The 24632-nt window shown below is 35.0% G+C and overlaps 1 protein-coding gene across 1 annotated transcript in view; it reads left to right on the top strand.

Annotated features, from left to right (window-relative positions):
• The first annotated feature begins 1027 nt into the window (after positions 1-1027).
• The window catches only part of LOC137386771 (glutarate-semialdehyde dehydrogenase-like), a 42129-nt gene continuing 18524 nt past the window's right edge, over positions 1028-24632 (top strand). Inside the window, exons 1-8 of the mRNA XM_068072911.1 lie at positions 1028-1141; positions 4841-4940; positions 7482-7603; positions 10463-10546; positions 11691-11861; positions 12360-12476; positions 15166-15309; positions 20178-20358. Of these exons, the coding sequence (XP_067929012.1) occupies positions 1067-1141; positions 4841-4940; positions 7482-7603; positions 10463-10546; positions 11691-11861; positions 12360-12476; positions 15166-15309; positions 20178-20358 (994 nt within the window). The 5' untranslated portion in view covers positions 1028-1066. The remainder of the gene's footprint in view (positions 1142-4840; positions 4941-7481; positions 7604-10462; positions 10547-11690; positions 11862-12359; positions 12477-15165; positions 15310-20177; positions 20359-24632) is intronic.

The raw sequence follows: 24632 nt of genomic DNA, 5'->3' as shown, positions 1-24632 counted from the left end.
TACCTGTTATTACAAGCTTCTACCACTGTCTACTAGCGCTGTCTACTAGCGCTGTCTACTATCACTATTTTCTCTCACTCCCATCATCGCAATCTGCTCTCACTAACTGCCGCTAGCTTATTGTTGGTGGCTAATAGTGCCGATTACACGCAAAATTGTTGTTGATTATCACCAGGGCTGTCGGCGTTTTTGCTCTTGCTAAATATTTGTCGTTTGTGATATGAAACGATCACTAAATGGGACTTATTCAGGATAGTTTAAATTCACTTAAAGTACCGCTTGTCTGTTCGCCTGGATGTTTATTTATGACAGCTCTCTGCAGGTGCTCTATCTGACACGTAGAGGTGGATTTATCAGGAAACGAATACTTAAACTTTTTAGGTTTTTTGCAGACATGTCAATCATGTACCGGTATATTCGGAAGACAAACTTCTATAAATAGCCCCTTTTCTGGCTATGAAATTTTTTGTTACCAAAATAAACATTCTGTGCGACTGGTTTTGGTGTCTTCTACGATAGCACATTCGTTTGATTAAAAAGTTTTGAGTATTACAATGCATCAGTGTAAACTTTTTTATTATTACGTTTACCAAAGCAAGCTATCGCCATCATTTGTTACCATATACTGTATTTAGCTTGATGGTTGATAAAATTATCTATATGAGTAACCATGCTTGTAATAGGTGCAAAAACAATCATATTTCTTGCTATTATCTCACAAATCTCTATCATTAGAAAAAGTAGGAAGTTTTTTTATTGCCATCATGACCATTTATATTACAATAAACTAGTTAAACCATTTAAGAAAATCCCATTAAGGTCACTCCCCTATAAGTCTACCCTATAAGGTCACTGGTAATATCCACCCCTGAAATGATCTGCAGTCGCTGAAACCCTCCTTCCGACTTTAAAAACTGGAAAGAATTAGACAGTCGCCTGTACTGTTTTGATTGTTTACGAGACCTTTTAACCTATTTTGATAAATAGTCATGCACCCTGGCTATATTTTAATCACTGTCACTTGCAGAGCGACACGACTAGATTGCCTGCTGATTGAGCCGGGCATATGGCACTGGCTAGGTTAGTGTCGAAAGCTGTGTCTGCTTGTCGTGTGCAGTATCTATACTCTTCTTCACACCAGGTAAGTGCAGTAAGGATATATACTAGTGCTCACACGTGTATGCATAAGGGATATGCTTACTTGTATGGTTGTATAACTTATTATTTGCCTTGGTAATTATCAACAAAATTATGCTTTTCATTACATGCTAAAAGATGGAAAAAATAGAAAAACAGAAATCAAGACTTATTGAGTTAGTTGAACAAACGTGTTTCAAAAGTTGGTAATCTAATAGTACTGCGGAGGAGTTGAGATGGTGAATTGTAGGTTGTAGTAACAGAAAGTTCATAAACTGAAACATACGATGGTGGATATAGTATGTTGGTGTCACAAGATAGAAAATGATGCTTGTCATGTTTGTGGAAGGATAAATCCAAATATTTAAGGCTTAGTTTATGCAGGATTTGGAGTAGTGCTGTACGATATGACACCCTATGCTAAAACGATATATTGGCCCTGTAAGCTATCTATATCGTTCAGTATCGAAACTTTGGAGTTATGCTCTCTCGATATAGATTATTGGGACGTTTCACCAAAAAACAGAAATAAAAGGGCGATAATCGTGTCCAAACACAAAAAATAGGAGTTGTTTTTTCTCTCTAACTTTATTTAAGAAACTTTCTGTCTACTTCGCCGGTCCATTTTTAGAGGATTCTCAAAGATAAAGGAAATCCGCAGGCTCGCAAATAAGTTTTTAGGAACTAATGCTATGCTGATATTGAGTCGCGAAAGCCGGCGATAACCGATGTTGGTTCTGGCAATTAAACACATATTTATCGTCTTGATATGGTATCGAAAATGTGAATGTACCCGATTACAGAATCGACCTACAAATTGCCCCAAAATGAAATCGTCCTACACAAAATCGACACCTATCGTGCAATATCGTTTTATCGTGCAGCACTAATTTGGAGACCTGTAACATAAATTATTCAGAAATGAGCAAATTTGGTATAAGGTAATATGTTCAAAGATATTGTGATGTGAAGGGTGGAATGGCATACCGTGTTGTTTTATGTTAAAGAGTGTGAGATGCATACCAAATTAATGCAAATATTTCACAGATGCATTTTTATTAATATGCTGACATTTGCAAACATGAGAGTATGCTTACTAGTGTGAACTTGAGGTGTTCTTATATGTGTGATCCACTCAATATGCCTACTCGCTAGTAGGGGTGTACAAGGTAACTCAGGGATGTGTATTTGTATGTATTTAGACACCAGTTAGGGACACTTGTGTGTATGTAGGCATGTATGCTGATGAGAATATATAGCATGATTTGCTGCAAGATCCTTGCAGCAATCTTAACCAGCGAAAGTTAGTGATTGTGATGTGATTGCGATGTTATGCTCACATAACCTTGCCGATGTGCCAATAATCGCCCGGCTAGGATGCTGTGAATACCAGTGTCACTTTGAAAAATTTACTCTCAACAAAAGATTGGAGTTATTGTCCTCATGACTACTACGTGTGTTACGAAAGACACCACTGCCTTTTGCAACACGTCCGTAGTATCTGCGGTTCCCTTATATGTTGTAATGTCATGCAAATAAACACGGCATTGACTTGCACTAGTATAATTAATTTTGAAAAGACTTTCTGTGGCTCAGCAAAATTTGCAGTCGGCACAAACTGCCAGCAGTGGCAGGTACCCTATTGGTGGCACCCTGGGTGTAAGTTCCTGTTTCATCAAGATATTGTGGCACACCTCTTGCTGGTTGCTGCCTATATTTGTTATCAACAGGTATTATGCAACAGTCCTACTGTGACTTGGCGCTAGTAATCATGTACATTACCGCAACCTATAATAGCTGTTCTGTTTGTAATCAGCAGTTTCCTTTGATTATGCTCTTCAGTCCTTATGTATGTTGCTTTCTCTCCCAAGTGCAGCGCTTTCTCTCTCCCAAGTGCGGCGCTTTCTCTCTCCCAAGTGCGTTTTCTCTCTCCAAGTGCGGCGCTTTCTCTCTCCCAAGTGCGGCGCTTTCTCTCTCCCAAGTGCGGCGCTTTCTCTCTCCCAAGTGCGGCGCTCTCTTTCTCCCAAGTGTGGCGCTTTCTCTCTCCCAAGTGCGGCGCTGTCTCTCTCCCAAGTGCGGCGCTTTCTCTCTCCCAAGTGCGGCGCTTTCTCTCTCCCAAGTGCGGCGCTTTCTCTCTCCCAAGTTCGGCGCTTTCTCTCCCAAGTGCGGCGCTTTCTCTCTCCCAAGTGCGGCGTTTTCTCTCTCCCAAGTGCGGCGTTTTCTCTCTCTCAAGTGCGGTGCTTTCTCTCTCCCAAGTGCGGCGCTTGCTCTCCCAAGTGCGGCGCTTTCTCTCCCAAGTGCGGCGCTTTCTCTCTCCCAAGTGCGGCGCTTTCGCTCTCCCAAGTGCAGCGGTTTCTCTCTCCCAAATGCGGCGCTTTCTCTCTCCCAAGTGCAGCGTTTTCTCTCTCCCAAGTGCGGCGTTTTCTCTCTCCCAAGTGCGGCGCTTTCTCTCTCCCAAGTGCGGCGCTTTCTCTCTCCCAAGTGCGGCGCTTTCTCTCCTAAGTGCGGCGCTTTCTCTCCCAAGTGCGGCGCTTTCTCTCCCAAGTGCGGCGCTTTCTCATCCAAGTGCGGCAAGAGAACCAATTATATTTTTAGGGCTAACTGGGATTCTTGTTATTCAATTCAAGTTTAAGAACTTACACCGACTTGGTGTTTTACATTATATGGAATTGTTTACGTAATATGAGGGAAAGCTCTTTCAGCTTCCATTTTCTTGTTGCTGAAAGGATAGCGCTAGGTTGGATTTATCAGTTTGGTAACATTACAAAAAGCAAAATTATGACTATTGCTGACAGTATTAACCAGGATATCTAAGTAATGTTTAATGCACAAGCACATTGGAACAGCATAGCGGATCACCTGTGGGTGCCATTGGAGGTGTTAAAAATAAACTTGCATAAAATCTTCATGGATTTTATCAGAAAATTTTTTTTCTATCATTCGCGATCGTATATGATGTTCGGAGTGGTCTGGCTGCCATGATGTTTCAAGATTAAGATCAATAAAACTTGATCGCGCTCGGAAAAAGTTCAGATGAAGCGAAAGTGCGCTAATGGCGTGTATAGTGGTAAAGAGATCAACAGATCAGAGATGCAGAGCGCCGCAACTTGAACGCAATAGATGATATTAACTATAGCAACGATATCAACTAAAGACATCATTGCACACATATTTTTCTTTTGAGTTTTTGAAACGCAATCAAGTTTTGTCGGTTCTAATCTAGAAACATCCTGGCAGTCAGATCACCTCAAATATCAGAAACAATCGCAAATAATAAAAAATACTGATACTTTCTGATAAAATCTACTTAAAGTTTACACACATTTATCTTAAAGTATGGTGTATGAATACTCAACCTGCATGCATCTGGCCAATCCAAGTGCATTCAAGGCATGCAGCACTCAACTAATATGTTGCTAGGAGATTGAAAGGACATAGGTAACTGTAGGTTTTCATAGGTAACTGTAGGTTTTCATAGGTAACTGTAGAGTTTTTTTGCGTAGTTGGCAGCTCTCATACTGATAAAATATTTCAGCATTTGCAGATTTGTTTATACCGGAGATGACCTCGTAACCTCAGATAGAGAAAGGTGAGTTTTCAGTGATCAACTGTGCATATTTGCTGATGCAGGCGATGACCTGACAACCTCAGATAGGGAAAGGTTAGTTGTCAGCGATCAGCTGTATTCACTCTTGTTTTTCAGTGTCAACTGAGATCGCTTGCCAGTATGCCTGGTCTATTCAAATCAGGGTCCTACGTGAATGGGGAGTTTGTGACGAGTTGTTCTGGAAAAACATTTAAAGGTACGCAAGCTAAGCGCAAATAGCGCAATCATTTTTTATCATGGAGTTCTCCTAGATGATTGGATGCGCTTCTTGCAAACCGATTTAGTTGTTATCAAAGACACCTTCCAATTCTCTTCATGTACTTTGAGGGATGCGTGTAAAAGTGTTGGAAATGGATTTATTGTGAAATAGGATATGCTATAAGCATTCATTTACTCTTATGTATATTCATAAATTTGGAGTTGTCTTCTTGTGCATATCCATAAACAATATTGGTTTTTGTCTTCTCATGCCACGAATCGTAATATTTTACCCATTCGATATATCTCAGACTAGTTTTTAGTCAGTACAATATTCGAACTAGAAAACGCTTACTAGTGACATAATCTGATCATGTAATAAAGTATCTCCCAACCTCACAAACATTGTTATATTATTATTATATTATATTAAACAATGCCATTAATGCAATGACTGTTGAATGAATCCAATAGAAAATTTTATCATGTACCAAAAGCTTTTTTTAAAAGGAAAGGGCTGAGTTATTGTAGTCCATAACCATTAAAGTATTTATAAAGATCTCAGTCTGTGGCTCTTAATTATGCATTGGCAGTAATTAGCTTCATGGATGACCTTTGAACTCGTATGCAGTCTACGTATATAACAATGATGTTTACCCATTGATCATGCCCTTTAGATGGTATTAACAACTAAGACAGAATTCGCAATGGTAAACACGGGCAGCATCTTTGAATTTTGCGAAATTCATTTTTAGAAAAACAAATTAATTCTAATCAGGGGTAGTTTTTTTCTGGAACAATTTTTAATCATTCAACATGCTTGTGCACGAGCAGCAGCGCTGCTCAGTGTTAAACATGAATTCTCGCTGTTTCAGCAAGAATTGGTAGTAAGTAAGGTAGTAGGACTATCAGCTTGGCAAATAAGAGAACCAAAACAGCTTAAATCTATGTCTGATTATTACTGTCATTTTCTTGCTTAAGGCTTTTGTAGGACTTCGTTTGAGATGATCTAAGCGTTTTGATGAAAACCATTTTACTACAGTGTGATTGTTGGTATGGTGCTATTGTAACCAATAGCTTGATTGTGCAAAGTATTTAGGTTTGTTTACTAGTTGTTTACTAATATTGCTGAGGTGTGTATTGCGTTTGTGAAATTGTGTATTGCTAAGGTAGTTTGGTTATTGCGCGCTGCTGCCTGTCAATATGAGCAAGATTCTATCATTATTGCAATAAATTAAATATCAGCAAGTTTTAATTTGTGTTAAACTAATTTCAATATTACACAAAACAATTTCTCATCTTTGGCTGTTCTTGAAAAATCAAAATATCCTATTTAAAATATTTTTAGTATATATGCTGAGATGTATATGTATGCTCACATGTACTATTGCTTAGGTAGCGGTCCAAATGCATAGCGGCAGCATGTGAACATAATGGCAGTCTGAGGTAGAGAAGTCTTAAATTGGTCTTGACAAAAAACAGATTTGCAACAGTTTTTGCTATACACTAGCCCCAGCCATTCAACATTACTATACAATTGACCCGACATACGACAGACATACGACATTAATTCGTTTCGGTGTTGACATCGTGAGTCATATAGAGGGGTACAGAAACTCATAGTAATTGTTTAATGCAAACAATTCCTGAATAAAAAACAAAATTTTCTATACATACTGTACATATTAAAAATTAGTAACAAAATACCATATTAACTTAAGTAACTATTGTTACCTACAGTAATTTTAGTGTATTTAGTGGTTATGATCTGCTTATGGCTATGGTTGTGACCCACGGCTAATGAGTTAAAGTTAAATATGTAGTTATATAGTTATATGCGTATAATGAGTTAAAGATTATAGCAATTATAACATAATACGCTAAAATGCACAATAAGTTTTCACTTTCCTTTACTTTTTTATTAATTTTCATTTCACTCACGCAATATCAAGCATTTATGAAACGCGAAGAATGCTGAACTGAGAGAGAGTATTGTATTTCTTTTAGGCATTGTGGGAGGATTTTTGTGAATAGCAGTTTTGGTGGCAGTTGATTAGCTTCCCATCACACTAACGTAATACAACCCCAGTGTGACTATCTATCTTATCTATGAGTAACTGGTTGCATTAACTCACTTACTTAACACTATCTATTCAGTGCCTTTGCAAGTCATGTAGGTATGGAATTGCTTTAAATAATAAGCATATATTAGAGTAATAAACTATAATCATCATTTCTTTAATATGAGCATTAATTACCATCTTAACTGTGAAAATTCATGATCCTTGTTTAACTATTCTCATGGCTGATGTTATTGATCTAGTCAATCACTACGATTGACTAGCACAAAAAGGGGCGTGGCCTAAACGCTCCTTGGTGGCACCGGAAACGCTTGTGTAGTTATCACTCTAGGGGGAGATAACTCTATGGTCGTAACCCAAAGGTGTGTAATGATTATGAACTTCTCCAGTCATGTGAAAGTCTCTGCAAAGTTTTGCATTTTATAAACCCGATTTAACCTTGACTGTTTTTTCTGTAGTTTACAACCCAGCTAATGGAAATGAGATTGGAGAGGTGAGTGATATGAATGTCGAGGATACAAAGCTTGCTATTGAAGCTGCACACAAAGCGTTTCCTGAATGGAGTCGAAAGACAGGAAAGGTAAAGGCTTAATCTTTCAAATTCTGAGAATAAAACACTTTGGGTTGTTTATTCTTTTTCAAACTGTGAGTTCCTCAAAAAGGCTATATTTGTAAGTCATTTATCTGTTCCTAGATGCGAGCTATACACTCATGCCCTACTTTTCACGGTTAATGTGGACCGGCGTCTCCTGCGATAAGTGGAAATCCCGAAATGGAAACTATTTTTTCAAAATATACGTATGAGTCAAATTTTAACACCAGAAAATTTAAACTGCTCTTTAAACATGTTGTACTTATTTCCTATATAAGTAAATAAATTGAAGTTATCTTGATTGACTTTCAGTTTATATTTCAACCGCAGTCCCAGTATTTCAAGCCAGAGATTGAATACACCTACATAGTACGGACATAGTTCCGACTTCATCTGGTCTAAATATTCATACTTGTGATTAACTAATTTTGTTGTGAGAAGGAAGTCAAACGTTTATATAATCTAACTAACTGTGCTACCCGGCGTTGCCAGGGTAATAAAAAAGTCTGGACAGAAAGTTGATTTGTATTTAACATATAGCAACATTTACTATTCTAACTTTCAAACTACATATCATGAGAGAAGTGTTTTGAGTAGTTTAAATAAATTAAGAGAAAAATGAAATCAACTGTAAGGGTTTTAAAACTTTGTTCAACAACTGTAACTTTCAAGCTGTTAGACTGGCACATTGCCAATGGAAAATTGTAGTAAGCTGCTAGGCTTCTAATGACGGTACGCCATGACATTGCATCAGCATTGTTGTCAAGCTGCAGTTATTCTAATAATAGCTATAGCCGGAATGCAGACAGACATACGACATACACACGGACATACCTTGAGAAATATATATATATATATATTTCAACTATGTACATTTATGTATTTTTCAATGCTTTTTATTTTCAACCATCAAGTACTGAAACTGCGAAAATGGGTCGCGAAGTAGCGAGGGACTACTGAGTGTTTGGAAAATCAAATGAGGCATCTAGTGGGGTTATCAGTGCCTTTTTATGAACAGGCTTTATTAGGGTGGTGAAGATCTTACCTATTATATGACTAACTACAATAAGCAAAAGACCAAACGTTCTGTATTAAAAGGGAGACAAAGTCCAATTGACCGTTTTATGTGCAATAGAAGAGGAGTTATGAGCGTCAATCCATTGTAAGCCGAGTTAAAGGTTTACTTGCAACAAAACTCACATTACAGTTATTTGGTATCAAAACGTTCACCATGTCTTACTCTGCTGTGTTGTAGGTGCAAAATATGTACAAATGTGATTACAAGCTCTTTAAAAGCTCAAAAACGAACAGTTAATCGCAGCCATCATGAAAGCGAAAGCGCTGTGGATTGGAATCCCATTTATTTCGATGATGTACTCAAACATTTTAATTATTGATTTTGATCATGTGAAGTTAAGGGCCAATAATAGGTGCAACATAAAACAGCTCGTAGCACTAGTTTATGACAGACACTTCGGGTTCTACTGGAAATCCCTTAGTTCACATTACAGTTATTTGGTATCAAAAGATTCACCATGTCTTACTCTGCTGTGTTGTAGGTGCAAAATATGTGGAAATGTGATTACAAGCTCTTAAAAGCTCAAAAACGAACAGTTAATCGCAGCCAAAACGAAAAAGCTGTAGGTTGGAATCTCTTTATTTCGATGACGTACTCAACTCAAAGTGATTATTGTCTTGTCACGTATGTTCTCACGTGAATTGAAAGGCCAATAAAAGGCTCAATATAAAATGTCTTGTAGCACTAATTTATGACAAACATCTCGGGTTCTACCGGAAAGCTCGTATCAAATATAGATGCTCGCTACTTTTCAGTTCCGTTTCAGCTTGGTCTAATCATCTAGTCGTAATCTGATCATGTGACCCATACTTCCTGCCAAATGCCGCGAACATATTCTGCAGCATTTTTCAGCTATCACAGGAGACCAACAGGCTCCTCCTGTTCATCAGAGGATGATCTGCACTCCTTCGAGCTAAATTTAAAAAAATTAAATGAGTTTTTACGGTAGGTTTAGAGATATCAGTGCTCAAAGTGACAGCATTACAACGATGATGATGCATGAAGTATATTTGTGAAAATATTTTTACGATTGAGGTTGCATGTAAGTGTAAACAAGAGCACATCTGTTCAACTACATCCCGTTTGAGCCAATTTTGAGAGATTCCAACCTACGGCGTTTGCGTGATGGCTGCAATTAACTGTTTGTTTTCTGAGCTTTTAAGAGCTTGTAATCACATTTCCACATATTTTGCACCTACAACACAACCGAGTAAGACATGGTGAATCTTCTGATACCAAATAACTGTAATGTAAATTTTGTTGCAAGTCAACCTTTAACTATTTATTGGCTAGGTTTTGTAAAGAATTCTAGCGTATGTGGAACTAAGGCTACATATAGTTGAAAAAAATCATCGATTTCACAAATGGCTAAAATGTATAGCTAAACGTGTGCTCATTAGATGATGAGTAACTTACTGCCAGACAGATGGAGCCAACATTGATCATCAGCAACTTTGGTATAAAGTGAATTGATATGAACATCTAACCAAATTAAAAATCAGGGTTGGAAGGAAGCGTTTCGAATATGCTTTGGAGCCTAACTAGCAAGGTTGTTTATCAATGAGCAGAGCTGGTGATAATAGTTTAGGTTATTGCATTAGCAATAACCTAGGCTATAACCTTACAAACTTAACAGATAATGTGCTGTCTTGAGGAACACATGCTATTTTGTTATTTTTAGGCGAATAGTAGAATTTTTGCATTTCTTTGTCTTATTTTTGAATTGTGATGATAGATCTAATGTATGTATGCCTCTATTGGATGCCTAGGAACGTGGGGCTTATCTTCGGAAATGGTTTGAGTTGATGATGGAGAATGCAGCAGAAATGGGAGACCTGCTTACTTCGGAAAATGTATGTAACAGTTTTGTTTTTTGCTGTCATTACTGTTATTACACTCACCTTCACATTTCATTTGTCTTTACATTGCAATTCCCCTTCACATTGCATTCATTTTCACATTGCACACAGTTTCACATCGCATTCCCATTACATTCATTTTCACATTGCATTCTCCTTCACATTGCACTCATCACATTGCACTCATCACATTGCACTCTCCTTCACATTGCGCTCTCCTTCACATTGCACTCATCACATTGCACTCATCACATTGCACTCATCACATTGCACTCATCACATTGCACTCATCTCATTGCACTCATCTCATTGCACTCATCACATTGCACTCATCACATTGCACTCATCTCATTGCACTCATCTCATTGCACTCATCTCATTGCACTCATCACATTGCACTCATTCTTCACACAGTGCACTCATTCTTCACATAGTGCACTCATTCTTCACATAGTGCACTCATTCTTCACATAGTGCACTCATTCTTCACATAGTGCACTCATTCTTCACATAGTGCGCTCATTCTTCACATAGTGCGCTCATTCTTCACATAGTGCACTCATTCTTCACATAGTGCGCTCATTCTTCACATAGTGCGCTCATTCTTCACATAGTGCACTCATTCTTCACATAGTGCGCTCATTCTTCACATAGTGCACTCATTCTTCACACATTGCACTCATTCTTCACATAGTGCACTCATTCTTCACATAGTGCACTCATTCTTCACATAGTGCACTCATTCTTCACATAGTGCACTCATTCTTCACATAGTGCACTCATTCTTCACATAGTGCACTCATTCTTCACATAGTGCACTCATTCTTCACATAGTGCACTCATTCTTCACATAGTGCACTCATTCTTCACATAGTGCACTCATCTTCACATAGTGCACTCAGTTTCACATAGTGCACTTCTCCTTTAGTTTTCTTACATTGGTTTTTGCAAACTTGCAATTTGTCTACTGAATTCTTCTTATGTGAAATATGCCTTTAGGTCAAAATATACACTTTTGCTCATTAGTACATTCAAAGCTTAGTGATCTCATTTTGTCTGATCAAATGTCACTGTTGTTGCAGTGCTAATGGTATAGTCATATGCATTGAACGCGCTTGGACTTGTCTCATTTGTTCAGGGTAAACCTTTGGCTGAGGCTCGTGGGGAAGTGATGTATGCTGCTTCCTTCATGGAGTTTTTTGCCGAAGAGGCAAAGAGAGTCTATGGAGAGACAATTCCTGCCAGTCCAGCAAACAAGCGTGCTGTCGTAATGAAACAACCAGTTGGAGTTGCAGGCCTGATCATACCAGTGGGTATTCTCATAGACTCGTTGAGTTGAACATGTTCTGTACTAGAATACAGCTTGCAGTTGGGCTTATTTGTAACAACTAAACATGCAGACAGGTTCTGACTAGTAATCCTTAGACAAATAATAACTGTAACGTTCGCTATTCTTTTTATTGGCAATGTTATAATATTTTTTTAGCAAACAATTAAAAAAGATTTCATGTGTGTGTAAGTTTCAGTAATGCAAGTGCATATACATTTAGTTGTTGCTCTGTATTTTTTACTTTGTTTTCCACTCAGTAGGGTTTATTGTATTTATTCTATAGATCCACATATTTAATTCTATGAAATGCTATTTAATACGCACCATAGAATAAAATTTAGGCTGAATCTGTGTTCATTTGAAAATTTGTCTGCTATCACTGTCAAGGACATCAACTTAACGATTTGGCAGAAATATTTGGCCTAGATAAGACGATCAACTCCAATCTTGTATGCCACTTTTGTTGTTTACGTTTAGTGGAATTTTCCGCCAGCTATGTTGGCTCGCAAGGCAGCTCCAGCTCTTGCTGTCGGCTGCACTGTGGTTGTTAAGACTCCAGAAGACACCCCTTATACACCAATGGCCATGGCTGAGGTTAGTTGCTACACTGTTCCATTGATTCACATTTGCATGCAAATCCTTTTCACAGAAACATAGAAGTACCAACTTGGCTTGCAAGACAAACCATCGATGGATCTTTGCATGCATTTTTTTAATTTCTGTTTGATCTCATTGTGTTTCAACGATAAAAATCGTTTGAATGATAGGAAGGCTTTTGTTACTGAATTACTGTCTAAAAAAGTTACTGAAGTGTTTTGTTCATTGTTAGAGAGATCATATTAGGAAGATTATTTTAATATACTAAGCAATTTGCCTCTAAACAACCTCAATTCAACGTAGCCTGGTGACAGCTGCAGGCCTGTATTCCCTAGTTTCAAGTTGGGGCGGCCAATGTTAGGCAGCTAGTTATGAACATCTGGGGGTTTGGAGGGGGCGGTGTAAGCTCCCCTCAACAGGTTTCTTTCATGTACGGCCTCAACCGAGCCTCTAATGTAAAGTTTTAAAAAATTTTATCGAAAAGTATAAATATTTTCTATTACCGGTATTTGAGATTTGTCTGTTTTAGGCGATGTGACTGCCAGGTTGTTTTCAGATTAAAATATGCTAAACTTCACCGCAGTTAAAACGCTCAGAAAAAAACATATTTTTCTTTTGAGCGTTTCAACAAAAATCAATTTTGCCGATTTTATTTTAAGTTCATCCGAAGGTTTCCACACTTTCGGCCATTGCCAAGCGGCTTTTTGGTAAAACTTCACTTTTTGCAAACCTTTATAAAAGTCATTAACAAGAATATTTTGCCAATGATTATAATAATGAAGCCTAAGAACTACTAAAAGTTGATGTTTATCTCCATGGCTTGGAATGAAGTGATAGTCTACAGCGATAAAAACCATCTCCGTAGTCGTTTAGTTGGGCATATAACTGTATGAGTTAATGATGTTGAGGTCGAGTTATCTAAAGCAATTTATCATTGCTTGGGAATGGACCAAACAAATCCGTTCGAGTTAGTCATGTGTTCGAGATAAAATTTTACATTTTATTCGAGGGCGAGTTATTCGAGTTTGACTGTACTTGACCGCCGAAAAATCCTAAAAAGTTGGGGTGGCTCAGCCTGCCAGCCGCCTTAGGGAATATGGGCCTGGACAACTGCAAGCGATATTTCAGCTAAAATCATTCGAGACCACAGGTATACAATTGTCAAAGAAGAAAAGACTTCTTGTTAAACTTTAGTCTTGACTTTTTTAATCATGCTGATGGCTGGTGGTGGACATGGTTAAAAGTGTTTTATGTAGCTCTCAAACCAGCATACAGTCATACCACAACATAGGAGCTTAATGCTTTCAGGGACCGAGCTCGTATGTCAGTTCTCTCGTATCGCAAAACTAATACAATATAATTCTTGTACCTAATAACTAAATACAAATTAATCTGTTTCCACCCTCTGTAACGCCACCTAAAAACAGGATATTACGATGGAAAAATGTGTTTTCGGTTGTTTTAATTCACCACCTATGCACAAAAATAACAATTACCTATCTAGCGATTATGGTCTGCAGTAAAATGTAACATTATTATGCGTGTACACTACTGCATAGAGTTCTTACCTTAGAGACCAACAGTAGCCGCTAAAGGAGGTCTGAGAGAGACTTGAAGTCACACTTTTGTGACGCTACCCTAGGACACTTATATTTCGCTAGTATTTAGTTTCGTGAGTAGCATACAGAATAAAATTTTGCTGCAACTTAATTTCGCAGCTCTGATAAGTGCGAAAATATAGTGATGTGAAAGTAAATGCAGTGGAGCAAACATAAGTAGATTCCTTAGGTTCGGTTCACCGGTAAGAAAATTTTTTTCAAATTGGGACTAGTTTGTAATTGTAAACCGTAGGTAGAATTGTGTGGCCGAAATCGATAATGCAATTTGATTGCTTGCTGCCATTTGTTTCTTGGACTATCAATGAACAAAGCTATTTAATTCCGCGTTTTCGCTCGTTCGTTATGATAGTTTAGTTTCGCACATGAAATTTTCGCGAGAGGATGACTCGGCGAAAACGCGAAAGTTAGATGAGGCGAATACATAAGTGTCCTAGGGTATGTAACATAACACAAAGATTAAATTTAATTGAAATGAATTTAGCTTACTAAGCTAAATTTACTTACATTTGAAAAAAATTGGTCTTTATGTTACACTAAACTTCATTCTAATTTTGTGTTCTATTATTATTATTATATATTATTATTATATCATTATTATTATATATTATTATTATATATTATTATATTATTAATATGTTTATGTTTTATTATTTTCCAGTTGACACTTTTTGCTTCGTATTCAGACTCACTTTCACCTTAACCTTTGGCCTGTTTTTTTAAACTTTTTCAAACTGATTCGACGAGATGGACCGAGTGATGCTGTTCTCACACCTGTTCTCCTTTCGCACACTTGACCACTTAGCGGCCATCTCGAGAACCGTTTTGTATGCTTGTATCTTAAATTTGTATCGTTTCCGCCAAAGAAAATTCTGCTCGCAGTTGTTGTTGTATCTCCAGTTTCTCGTAGGTTAGGACACGCATATGTTGAGGTATGACGGTATTGAAATTTTTCTGTGGCTGGATATTTAAAAATAAACCCTGTTTTGTTTTGGAATTTTGCAACATCAAGTGTGATGCTGTTTAGCCCGGAAGAGATCATTTGTTTAACCAGATAATTATGCCTGCAGTTGGCTGACAGAGCCGGTATACCCAAGGGAGTCGTCAATGTCATATCCTGCAGCCGAAAGAATGTGGCTGATATTGGTTCTCTATTTTGCTCTGACCCGCGAGTCTCCACAATATCGCTCACTGGGTCTACTGAAGTTGGTCGGGTAGGTTGTTTTCTTGCTTGTGAACTTGAAGCCCTCAGTGGTTAGGCAGTTTATATTTGAATCTTTTTAATTCCTGAAATTTGAATAATTTTAAGCTGATGGGATCAAAAGTGTACAGTGTCATTCATACTCATGAATAAGATAGGTTGGGAGTAGATCAAGTTTGTATATATGTTAGCAAACTAGGTTTGAACAGTCAGTGGGTAAACTTAAATTGTATTTAGGACAACTTTCCTTTTGGTCAAATTATACTTAGGACAACAAGGACAGCTTGCTGGCCGAGTTGTATTTAGGACAACGAGGACAGCCTGCTGGTCAAGTTGTATATAGGACAACGAGGACAGCTTGCTGGTCGAGTTGTATTTAGGACAACGAGGACAGCTTGCTGGCCGAGTTGTATTTAGAACAACGAGGACAGCTTGGTGGCTGAGTTGTATTTAGGGCAATGAGGACAGTTTGCTGGCCGAGTTGTATTTAGGACAACGAGGACAGCTTACTTGAAAGCCAAGTGTATTTAGGACAAATCATCGTAGTATTTTCTACTGTTCAAAAGTAAAATGTATCGTGTATTAGGATTATGAAAAATTGAATTGAATGTAGCAAATGTAGATTTTCAACATATCCAAGCTGTGTATTTCAAAACAAACTTGTTTTAAAAGGCCTTGCAACATCTAAACTTGAGTAAAAATTTAGTTTTCTATAAGTAAGCACTGGTATAAAGACTGTCTATATGATATCATAATACATGTATATAAACAGCTATATGAAGACTGCCTATATCAGGGGTGTCCAAACTTTTTGCAAAGGGGGCCAGATTTGGCGTGTTAAAAATGTAGGGGGCCAACCTTGGCCGACATTTTTTACATATAACAGCAACTAATTTGAATAAATTTTACTCAGCCAATCTGTGTTTCATATTTGCTTTTTTATTTTAATTTCAGCTATCTCAAGCATGCGTTTTGGTTCGTTTGAAACATGCATATCAAAATTGCATGAACATCATAATTGAAATTTAATAATCACTTAACTTCACTTTTTAACACCAACTGTTTGTAACAGTTGAACAGAAGTAATTGTACTTTTGGGTACAAACTACATTTGAAACGTTAAACAATATCTCACTATGGCAGTTTAATATTTATAGAAGTTTCAAACACAATTACAGAAAAATGAACAAGTAATAGGCATATCAACAAGTGCAGGGCTTATTAAAATATGACAGTAACTATAAATGTTGAGTGGATTTTTAAATGTTTAACACGCAGGTAACAGCGCTTTTGCCCAATTTATTAACCCTTTGAACCCTGGTCGTTTTTTTTCAGTAGTGCCAGTAACCCTAAGCAATCTGTCCAACGATTCTACGTTTTTAAACTTTTATTAAATTTAACTAAAAATGCTCATAATACAATAATATTTGGTATTAGTAAAAAGGTTGAGCAACCCACATCAAATGTTATCAAACAGAAAAAAACAGTGCGGCCCCATTATTCGGGCCAAAACTATAACAGTTTGCATGATTTAAAAAAAGCTCGTAAAAACATTTACAGTAGCATCATATCCATTGAGCACATGTTCGTCAACATTTTATGACTCAAAATATAGAGGAAAATTATAGTTAGTATCATAAATTCTTTATTTGCATAACAATCATCCATGACTTACCAACAAACGAGTCGTATCAATTTTTTCGCGATACTGTTCTAATAAAATTTGTCATTAACTCGAAGGAAATGAAGATATTTGAAAACTGTTACAAATGGATGAGACATTTCTGATCAAACATCCTGTACAAGAATTAATCTAGTTGGTTTACACTGTTACTTAAAAACTGCTTTTGTAAAAAAAGTCATGTGAATGCCAGAATTCCAGCCGTTAGGAATTTTGACACACTCTACGCAATGCTGCAAAATCGGCCGTTTGGGTTCAAAGGGTTGATTCTACAGGCGGGCAAAACGTGATTGATTTTATGACAGAAACTGCGGGCTGGATAAAAATTGACCCTGGGCCGCATTTGGCCCGCGGACCGGACATTGGACATGTCTGGTCTATATGATATCATAATATCTAGATAGTAATATGAAGACTGTCTATATGATATCATAATATCTAGATAGTGATATGAAGACTGTCTATATGATATCATAATATCTAGATAGTGATATGAAGACTGTCTATATGGTATCATAATATCTAGATAGTGATATGAAGACTGTCTATATGGTATCATAATATCTAGATAGTGATATGAAGACTGTCCATATGATACCATAATATCTAGACAGTGATATGAAGACTGTCTATATGATATCATAATATCTAAATAGTGATATGAAGACTGTCTATATGGTATTATAATATCTAGATAGTGATATGAAGACTGTCTATATGGTATCATAATATCTAGATAGTGATATGAAGACTGTCCATATGATATCATAATTTCTAGATAGTAATATGAAGACTGTCTATATGATATCATAATATCTAGATAGTGATATGAAGACTGTCTATATGATATCATAATATCTAGATAGTGATATGAAGACTGTCTATATGGTATCATAATATCTAGATAGTGATATGAAGACTGTCTATATGATATCATAATATATAGATAGTGATATGAAGACTGTCCATATGATATCATAATATCTAGATAGTGATATGAAGACTGTCTATATGATATCATAATATCTAGATAGTGATATGAAGACTGTCTATATGATATCATAATATCTAGATAGTGATATGAAGACTGTCTATATAATATCATAATATCTAGATAGTGATATGAAGACTGTCTATATGGTATCATAATATCTAGATAGTGATATGAAGACTGTCTATATGGTATCATAATATCTAGATAGTGATATGAAGACTGTCCATATGATACCATAATATCTAGACAGTGATATGAAGACTGTCTATATGATATCATAATATCTAAATAGTGATATGAAGACTGTCTATATGGTATCATAATATCTAGATAGTGATATGAAGACTGTCTATATGGTATCATAATATCTAGATAGTGATATGAAGACTGTCCATATGATATCATAATTTCTAGATAGTAATATGAAGACTGTCTATATGATATCATAATATCTAGATAGTGATATGAAGACTGTCTATATGATATCATAATATCTAGATAGTGATATGAAGACTGTCTATATGATATCATAATATATAGATAGTGATATGAAGACTGTCCATATGATATCATAATATCTAGATAGTGATATGAAGACTGTCTATATGATATCATAATATCTAGATAGTGATATGAAGACTGTCTATATGATATCATAATATCTAGATAGTGATATGAAGACTGTCTATATGATATCATAATATCTAGATAGTGATATGAAGACTGTCTATATGGTATCATAATATCTAGATAGTGATATGAAGACTGTCTATATGGTATCATAATATCTAGATAGTGATATGAAGACTGTCCATATGATACCATAATATCTAGATAGTGATATGAAGACTGTCTATATGATATCATAATATCTAAATAGTGATATGAAGACTGTCTATATGGTATCATAATATCTAGATAGTGATATGAAGACTGTCTATATGGTATCATAATATCTAGATAGTGATATGAAGACTGTCCATATGATATCATAATTTCTAGATAGTAATATGAAGACTGTCTATATGATATCATAATATCTAGATAGTGATATGAAGACTGTCTATATGGTATCATAATATCTAGATAGTGATATGAAGACTGTCTATATGATATCATAATATATAGATAGTGATATGAAGACTGTCCATATGATATCATAATATCTAGATAGTGATATGAAGACTGTCTATATGATATCATAATATCTAGATAGTGATATGAAGACTGTCCATATGGTATCATAATATATAGATAGTGATATGAAGACTGTCTATATGATATTATAATATCTAGATAGTGATATGAAGACTGTATATATGATATTATAATATCTAGATAGTGATATGAAGACTGTCCATATGATATCATAATATCTAGATAATGATATGAAGACTGTCTATATGATATTATAATATCTAGATAGTGATATGAAGACTGTCCATATGATATCATAATATCTAGATAGTGATATGAAGACTGTCCATATGATATAATATCTAGATAGTGATATGAAGACTGTCCATATGATATAATATCTAGATAGTGATATGAAGACTGTTCATATGATATAATATCTAGATAGTGATATGAAGACTGTCTATATGATATTATAATATCTAGATAGTGATATGAAGACTGTCCATATGATATCATAATATCTAGATAGTGATATGAAGACTGTCCATATGATATAATATCTAGATAGTGATATGAAGACTGTCCATATGATATAATATCTAGATAGTGATATGAAGACTGTCCATATGATATAATATCTAGATAGTGATATGAAGACTGTCTATACTATAACCCTAACCTTTTTTTAATAGTTTATTCAATTTTGTATATTGACCAATACAGTATATAATTCACCTAATGAGTGCCAGGGAGATGTTTTCCCTGTTTACATAGAAAATATATAATAGTGAACAAAAATATTACAACAGTAATATTACCTATATATAATATATAGGTAATATATAACATTACCTTTCCATATAAATTTAATTCTCGTATTCATGCTAGAGTTTTCTATTTTTTTGTTATTGATCCCATCACTGATAAGTTCAGAGTAAAGAAATTTGTTTAACTTTATTACATTTTGACATATTTATAGTAGTTGTTGTGTTTTTGTCAGCTAATAAGTATATATTTTGTGATTATGTGATCTTCGTGTGATGGACTATTCACTATTATATTGCAGATACTGATGAAAGACTGTGCTCCTCAGATAAAAAAATTAAGTCTAGAACTCGGAGGTCTTGCTCCTCTCATACTCTTTGACTCTGCTAACCTCAAAAAGGCTATACCGGATATCAAAGGCTGCAAGTTTAGAAATGCTGGTCAAGCCTGTATCAGTGCTCAGAACTTTTTAATTCAGGAAGGTATGGGAGTTGTCTAGTCATGTTATTAACTAATCAAGTAGTTGTCTGTTCATTGTGAAACATTTACTTGACAATGTTGATAGGATACATATTTAGGCATAATTTTCAATAAAAATATTAACAACTAGAATTTCCACTGTCATACAGCCCACGACCAAAGTGATAATGGAAAAAGAAAGAGTACTGCTGGGTGAGAAATGCAATATTAGCAGTCAAATGGCACTGCAGTGCAGTAGGAGAACTGCAATGGTAGCTGCAATGGTAGCTGTAATGTACTGGGTGATATTATGTACAACAAACAGCAACAATGAAAGGAAAAGATGGTATGTTTATCTCTCCCTGCAATAGGAGAAATGCAATATTAGAAGTAAAATGGCAAGCTGCTGTGTAATATACATATATATACATATATACATACATATATACATACATGTACATGTATATATATATATGTATATATATATATCTATATATATATATATATCTATATATATATATATATATATATATATATATATATATATATATATATATATATATATATATAGAACTATATTTCCCAACTAGGAGGCTTCTATCAATATATAATCCATGTTAGGAGGCTCTGAAAAATTAGGAGGCGTCCAGGGAGCCTCCTAATTCTAGCAGTGTTTATAGTGCTTAACAACCCTATAGAAGTATTTTAAACATGATTCCCATAATTGCCTTATATATCTATATTCATATATATGGAAAAGAGGAGACAACTCCAACAAAAATGTGTAATTTTCTATCAATAAATTACAAACTCTAGGAGGCTCTTATATATGGAACTAGGAGGCATATATCAATTTTAAAATATTCTTACTTTTAAGTGTTTTGGTATCGTTTCAGTTAATAGCACAATCTATTTAAAAACATATTGCAATAAGCTTATGACTAATCATCAGCCAATACAAGGAATTAGCAGCTATGTCGGATACAGTCAGTTTTGCTAATATTCATGATAGCTTTATTAGATTTGGGAAATAAAGTTGTATATTAACAAACTACAATATATTACAATTTATTTGCTGACCCTCTTTATGGTTTTCAAGACTGTCATTTAAGCACTCCCTTTTTTTGCACGGTTTCTCATTGATCTGCTCTTTTTTGTGAAAATTCACAATAATTGCACATTATGGTTTCCACTGATGTTTAAGCATGGCTGTAGTAAAAGTTTAAATAAGTGTATAATCAGTACAATTCATATTTTTGCTGCCGTTGCATCCAGCCACAAAATAAATCTTTTTTTGAAACTTTTCATCCGAATGCAATACCTGAGAGATGGTTTTTTAGTCGAAGAATTGATTTTTTAAATTTATTGAAATAAAGTGGCAAAAGTATAACCACAGTATATAACAGCTAGCGAGATGTGGCTGTTATAATGTTGCTGTGGCTGTTAGGACTATTAGTTCTTCACCCATGTAGTCTACTAGAGCTTGGTAGCAGCGGAATAACTACATGTAAGGGAGCACGTCACATTTGGTAAGTTGTTCATGTTATTTTAGTCAATTTACAGTTTATTTACTTGAAACATACAGTTGTAGAAAAGCAGTATAAATTTTATTTAATAAAGAAATAGGACTAGCGTGAAAAAAGTATGTTTCAATTATTATAATTTTTAAGGAATGTAGCATAAAACACGTTTGATATATATTTTTTTACTCCTGTTTATGTCATCCAACTGCTGATATTGTTCTGCATAGAAAAGTCAAGAAAGTTCAGCATTATAATACCATAAAGGAGAATATCGAAACTTTTTGTAAAATCCTAATTTTGGACTTTATTATTGTTACACGAATGTTCGGTTTTGTAACATCAACACAGACACGCCAGCTGACAATCAATAGTTATTTTAGTGAATCAGTTAATTCTCTAACATTAATCTATTTTCAGTTATTAATATAATAATTTTTGATGCTTTTTTTATAATGATAAGTAAAGTTATTAATGTGGTTCTACCAACAGTCAAAACTGTTGTTAGAATATCATGATCATTATGTAATTGTATTATTGTTATCATGAATAGTGAGAGTTTGCGTATTTCAGTTATGATTTTGTAAGTAATAGTAGTACATGCATAGGCATAAGCAAGTAAGTGGTGTATATGCGGCCTTTGAATTTTAAAACTTTTAGTATTTAGTTTGAATCTTGTGTAGTAATTGTGTAGTAATTAAGAGCTTAGCTGTTTTATAGAGCTTCAGTAGTAGGAGGCAGACATTCAAGTTTGCCAAAAAACCTAACCAGTGAACTAAAATGTGTATTTTGCATTCATTTTGGTTTGTATATCTGTTTATGCTATTTGAATTATCTATTCATTTTTTTAGAAACTTGGTAAGCATTAATGCCAGTATATTCATCAGATGGCAGAGAGTATTAGACAAAGTTGGATGTTCTTTTCTAGAAAAGGTATGTTGCTAATTACACGTTGGTTTGCATAAAAAATATGTCAAAATAATCAAGGTTTCATCTACCGAATTTTATAATATTTTTTAACATGTACATAAGTATAGATTACAAACTATAAAACATTATATCAGTATGGTTGTATTTTGAAATGTAGTAATGTTTGACGTTTTGGCAAAGTTACTATGATAAGCAAAACTTTAAATTCACCAACACAAAATATACTGTACAAAGTTTTACTGTAACTAGCAAATGTATACCTGACGTAAGAATGTAACAGCATGCCCAAAATTAGTTTTTCTTTGTATAGTTGCAAATAATCAATGACGCTTCATAATCAAATTAATCAATTAGTTATAGATAACTGCTGGCTGAGAAGCATTGATGGCCCACACCAAAGACTGATTTGCAGACATAAAATTAAAGGTATGCGATATTGCAATAAGTTGCTGTCAACTAGCACATTATACATGGGAGCCAAAAATTAGTGTGATAATTTGATATAGCCATAGCTTCAGTAAGAAAAGTTGTCAATTTTTACAGGCATTGTATTATTTCAAACGCTTACATAAACCATTATGCCACTTTTGTGTTCTATTAATCTATTATTGGCAGATTACATAATACAAATAGCGCAAACCAATCAAAGGAATGTAGCATAGCAAAGAGATTTAGTATTGCTCTTCTTAGTTTTTATGAGTCATGGTTGCAATTGCTGAGCACTTGCATAATTATATAAAATGAATAGTTTTCCATGGTTACTCATTACCACTTTTAGTTACTCAGTCAACACTGAGAGTAATTATCAGATTTGAGATATCATGTTTAGAGGCAGGAGATTGACAAATATTTTGTTGGTTTTTACTCTTACCCTACCGTATGCAAATTTATGCTAAATCTATCAGCAACTGCCGTATGCACATTTTTGCGAATTTTCCAACAATTGCGTGGTCACCTAATTTTATTATCCGTTAAAAACATAACGGATGATTTTAAAACTTTGATGGTATTGTCAGTGTGGTTCGAATATTTCTCTAATAGATTAGTCTAAGATAACAAAGCAGTTTCAAATTTTTTATTGAGAATTTCCAAAATAAAAATGGACATTTTTGTGTAAGTTTTGTTAAGTATCGCGCAAGTCAGAAAACATATAATTACTTACATGTATGTTGATGACACTATAGCCAATTCAAATTCAGATTTTTGTGATTACACAGATAATTAAAGTAGCAGCAGTGACTCTGATGATAGTGAAAATAATAGTTTTTTAAGTGTAAGGGACATTGTAGAGCATCGTTTTAGCTTCGTAGCGATTGTAGCTTCACATAGCTTTAGCAATGCACAAAGTGAAGGTACATTGATTTTTGCATAGCACTATATGTTAACTTTTTAGCAAAATAAAATATATTACAAAAAGTTTCTAGATAAACTTTGAAGTTGAAACAAAATTGTATACATGCTTCATGTACATATCATGAAGCTAAATTGGCAATTTTCGGTGAAATGGCTGGCGGTAGGCCGGTAGCTTAGTTTGTACATGGGTGGCAGTAAAAGGGTAAAGCTATAACAGAATTAGAGATAAAAGTGTATGTATTTCCTTTTGAATGATTTAGTGAACTTTGATGATTCAAGACAATGAGTTTGGCAAATGATATATATGTATAAGATGCTGCTGAAGTTGCGCAATTCAACTCATGGCTTTTAAATATTACCTCAAAATGTTGAAAACACGCAATAGGAAGGGCCAGAACACTACTAAAACTCATAGTTACTCAAACCTGAAATACAGTAGGTTTTATACAAATTGCTATACAATAACAAAACTGCAAAACTATTGGTTAAAATAT

Source organism: Watersipora subatra, chromosome 2, assembly GCF_963576615.1.
Source record: "Watersipora subatra chromosome 2, tzWatSuba1.1, whole genome shotgun sequence".
Classification (NCBI taxonomy): Eukaryota; Metazoa; Bryozoa; class Gymnolaemata; order Cheilostomatida; family Watersiporidae; genus Watersipora; species Watersipora subatra.
The sequence above is the reverse complement of the archived record's forward strand: the minus strand, read 5'-3'. Positions and strand labels throughout refer to the sequence as shown.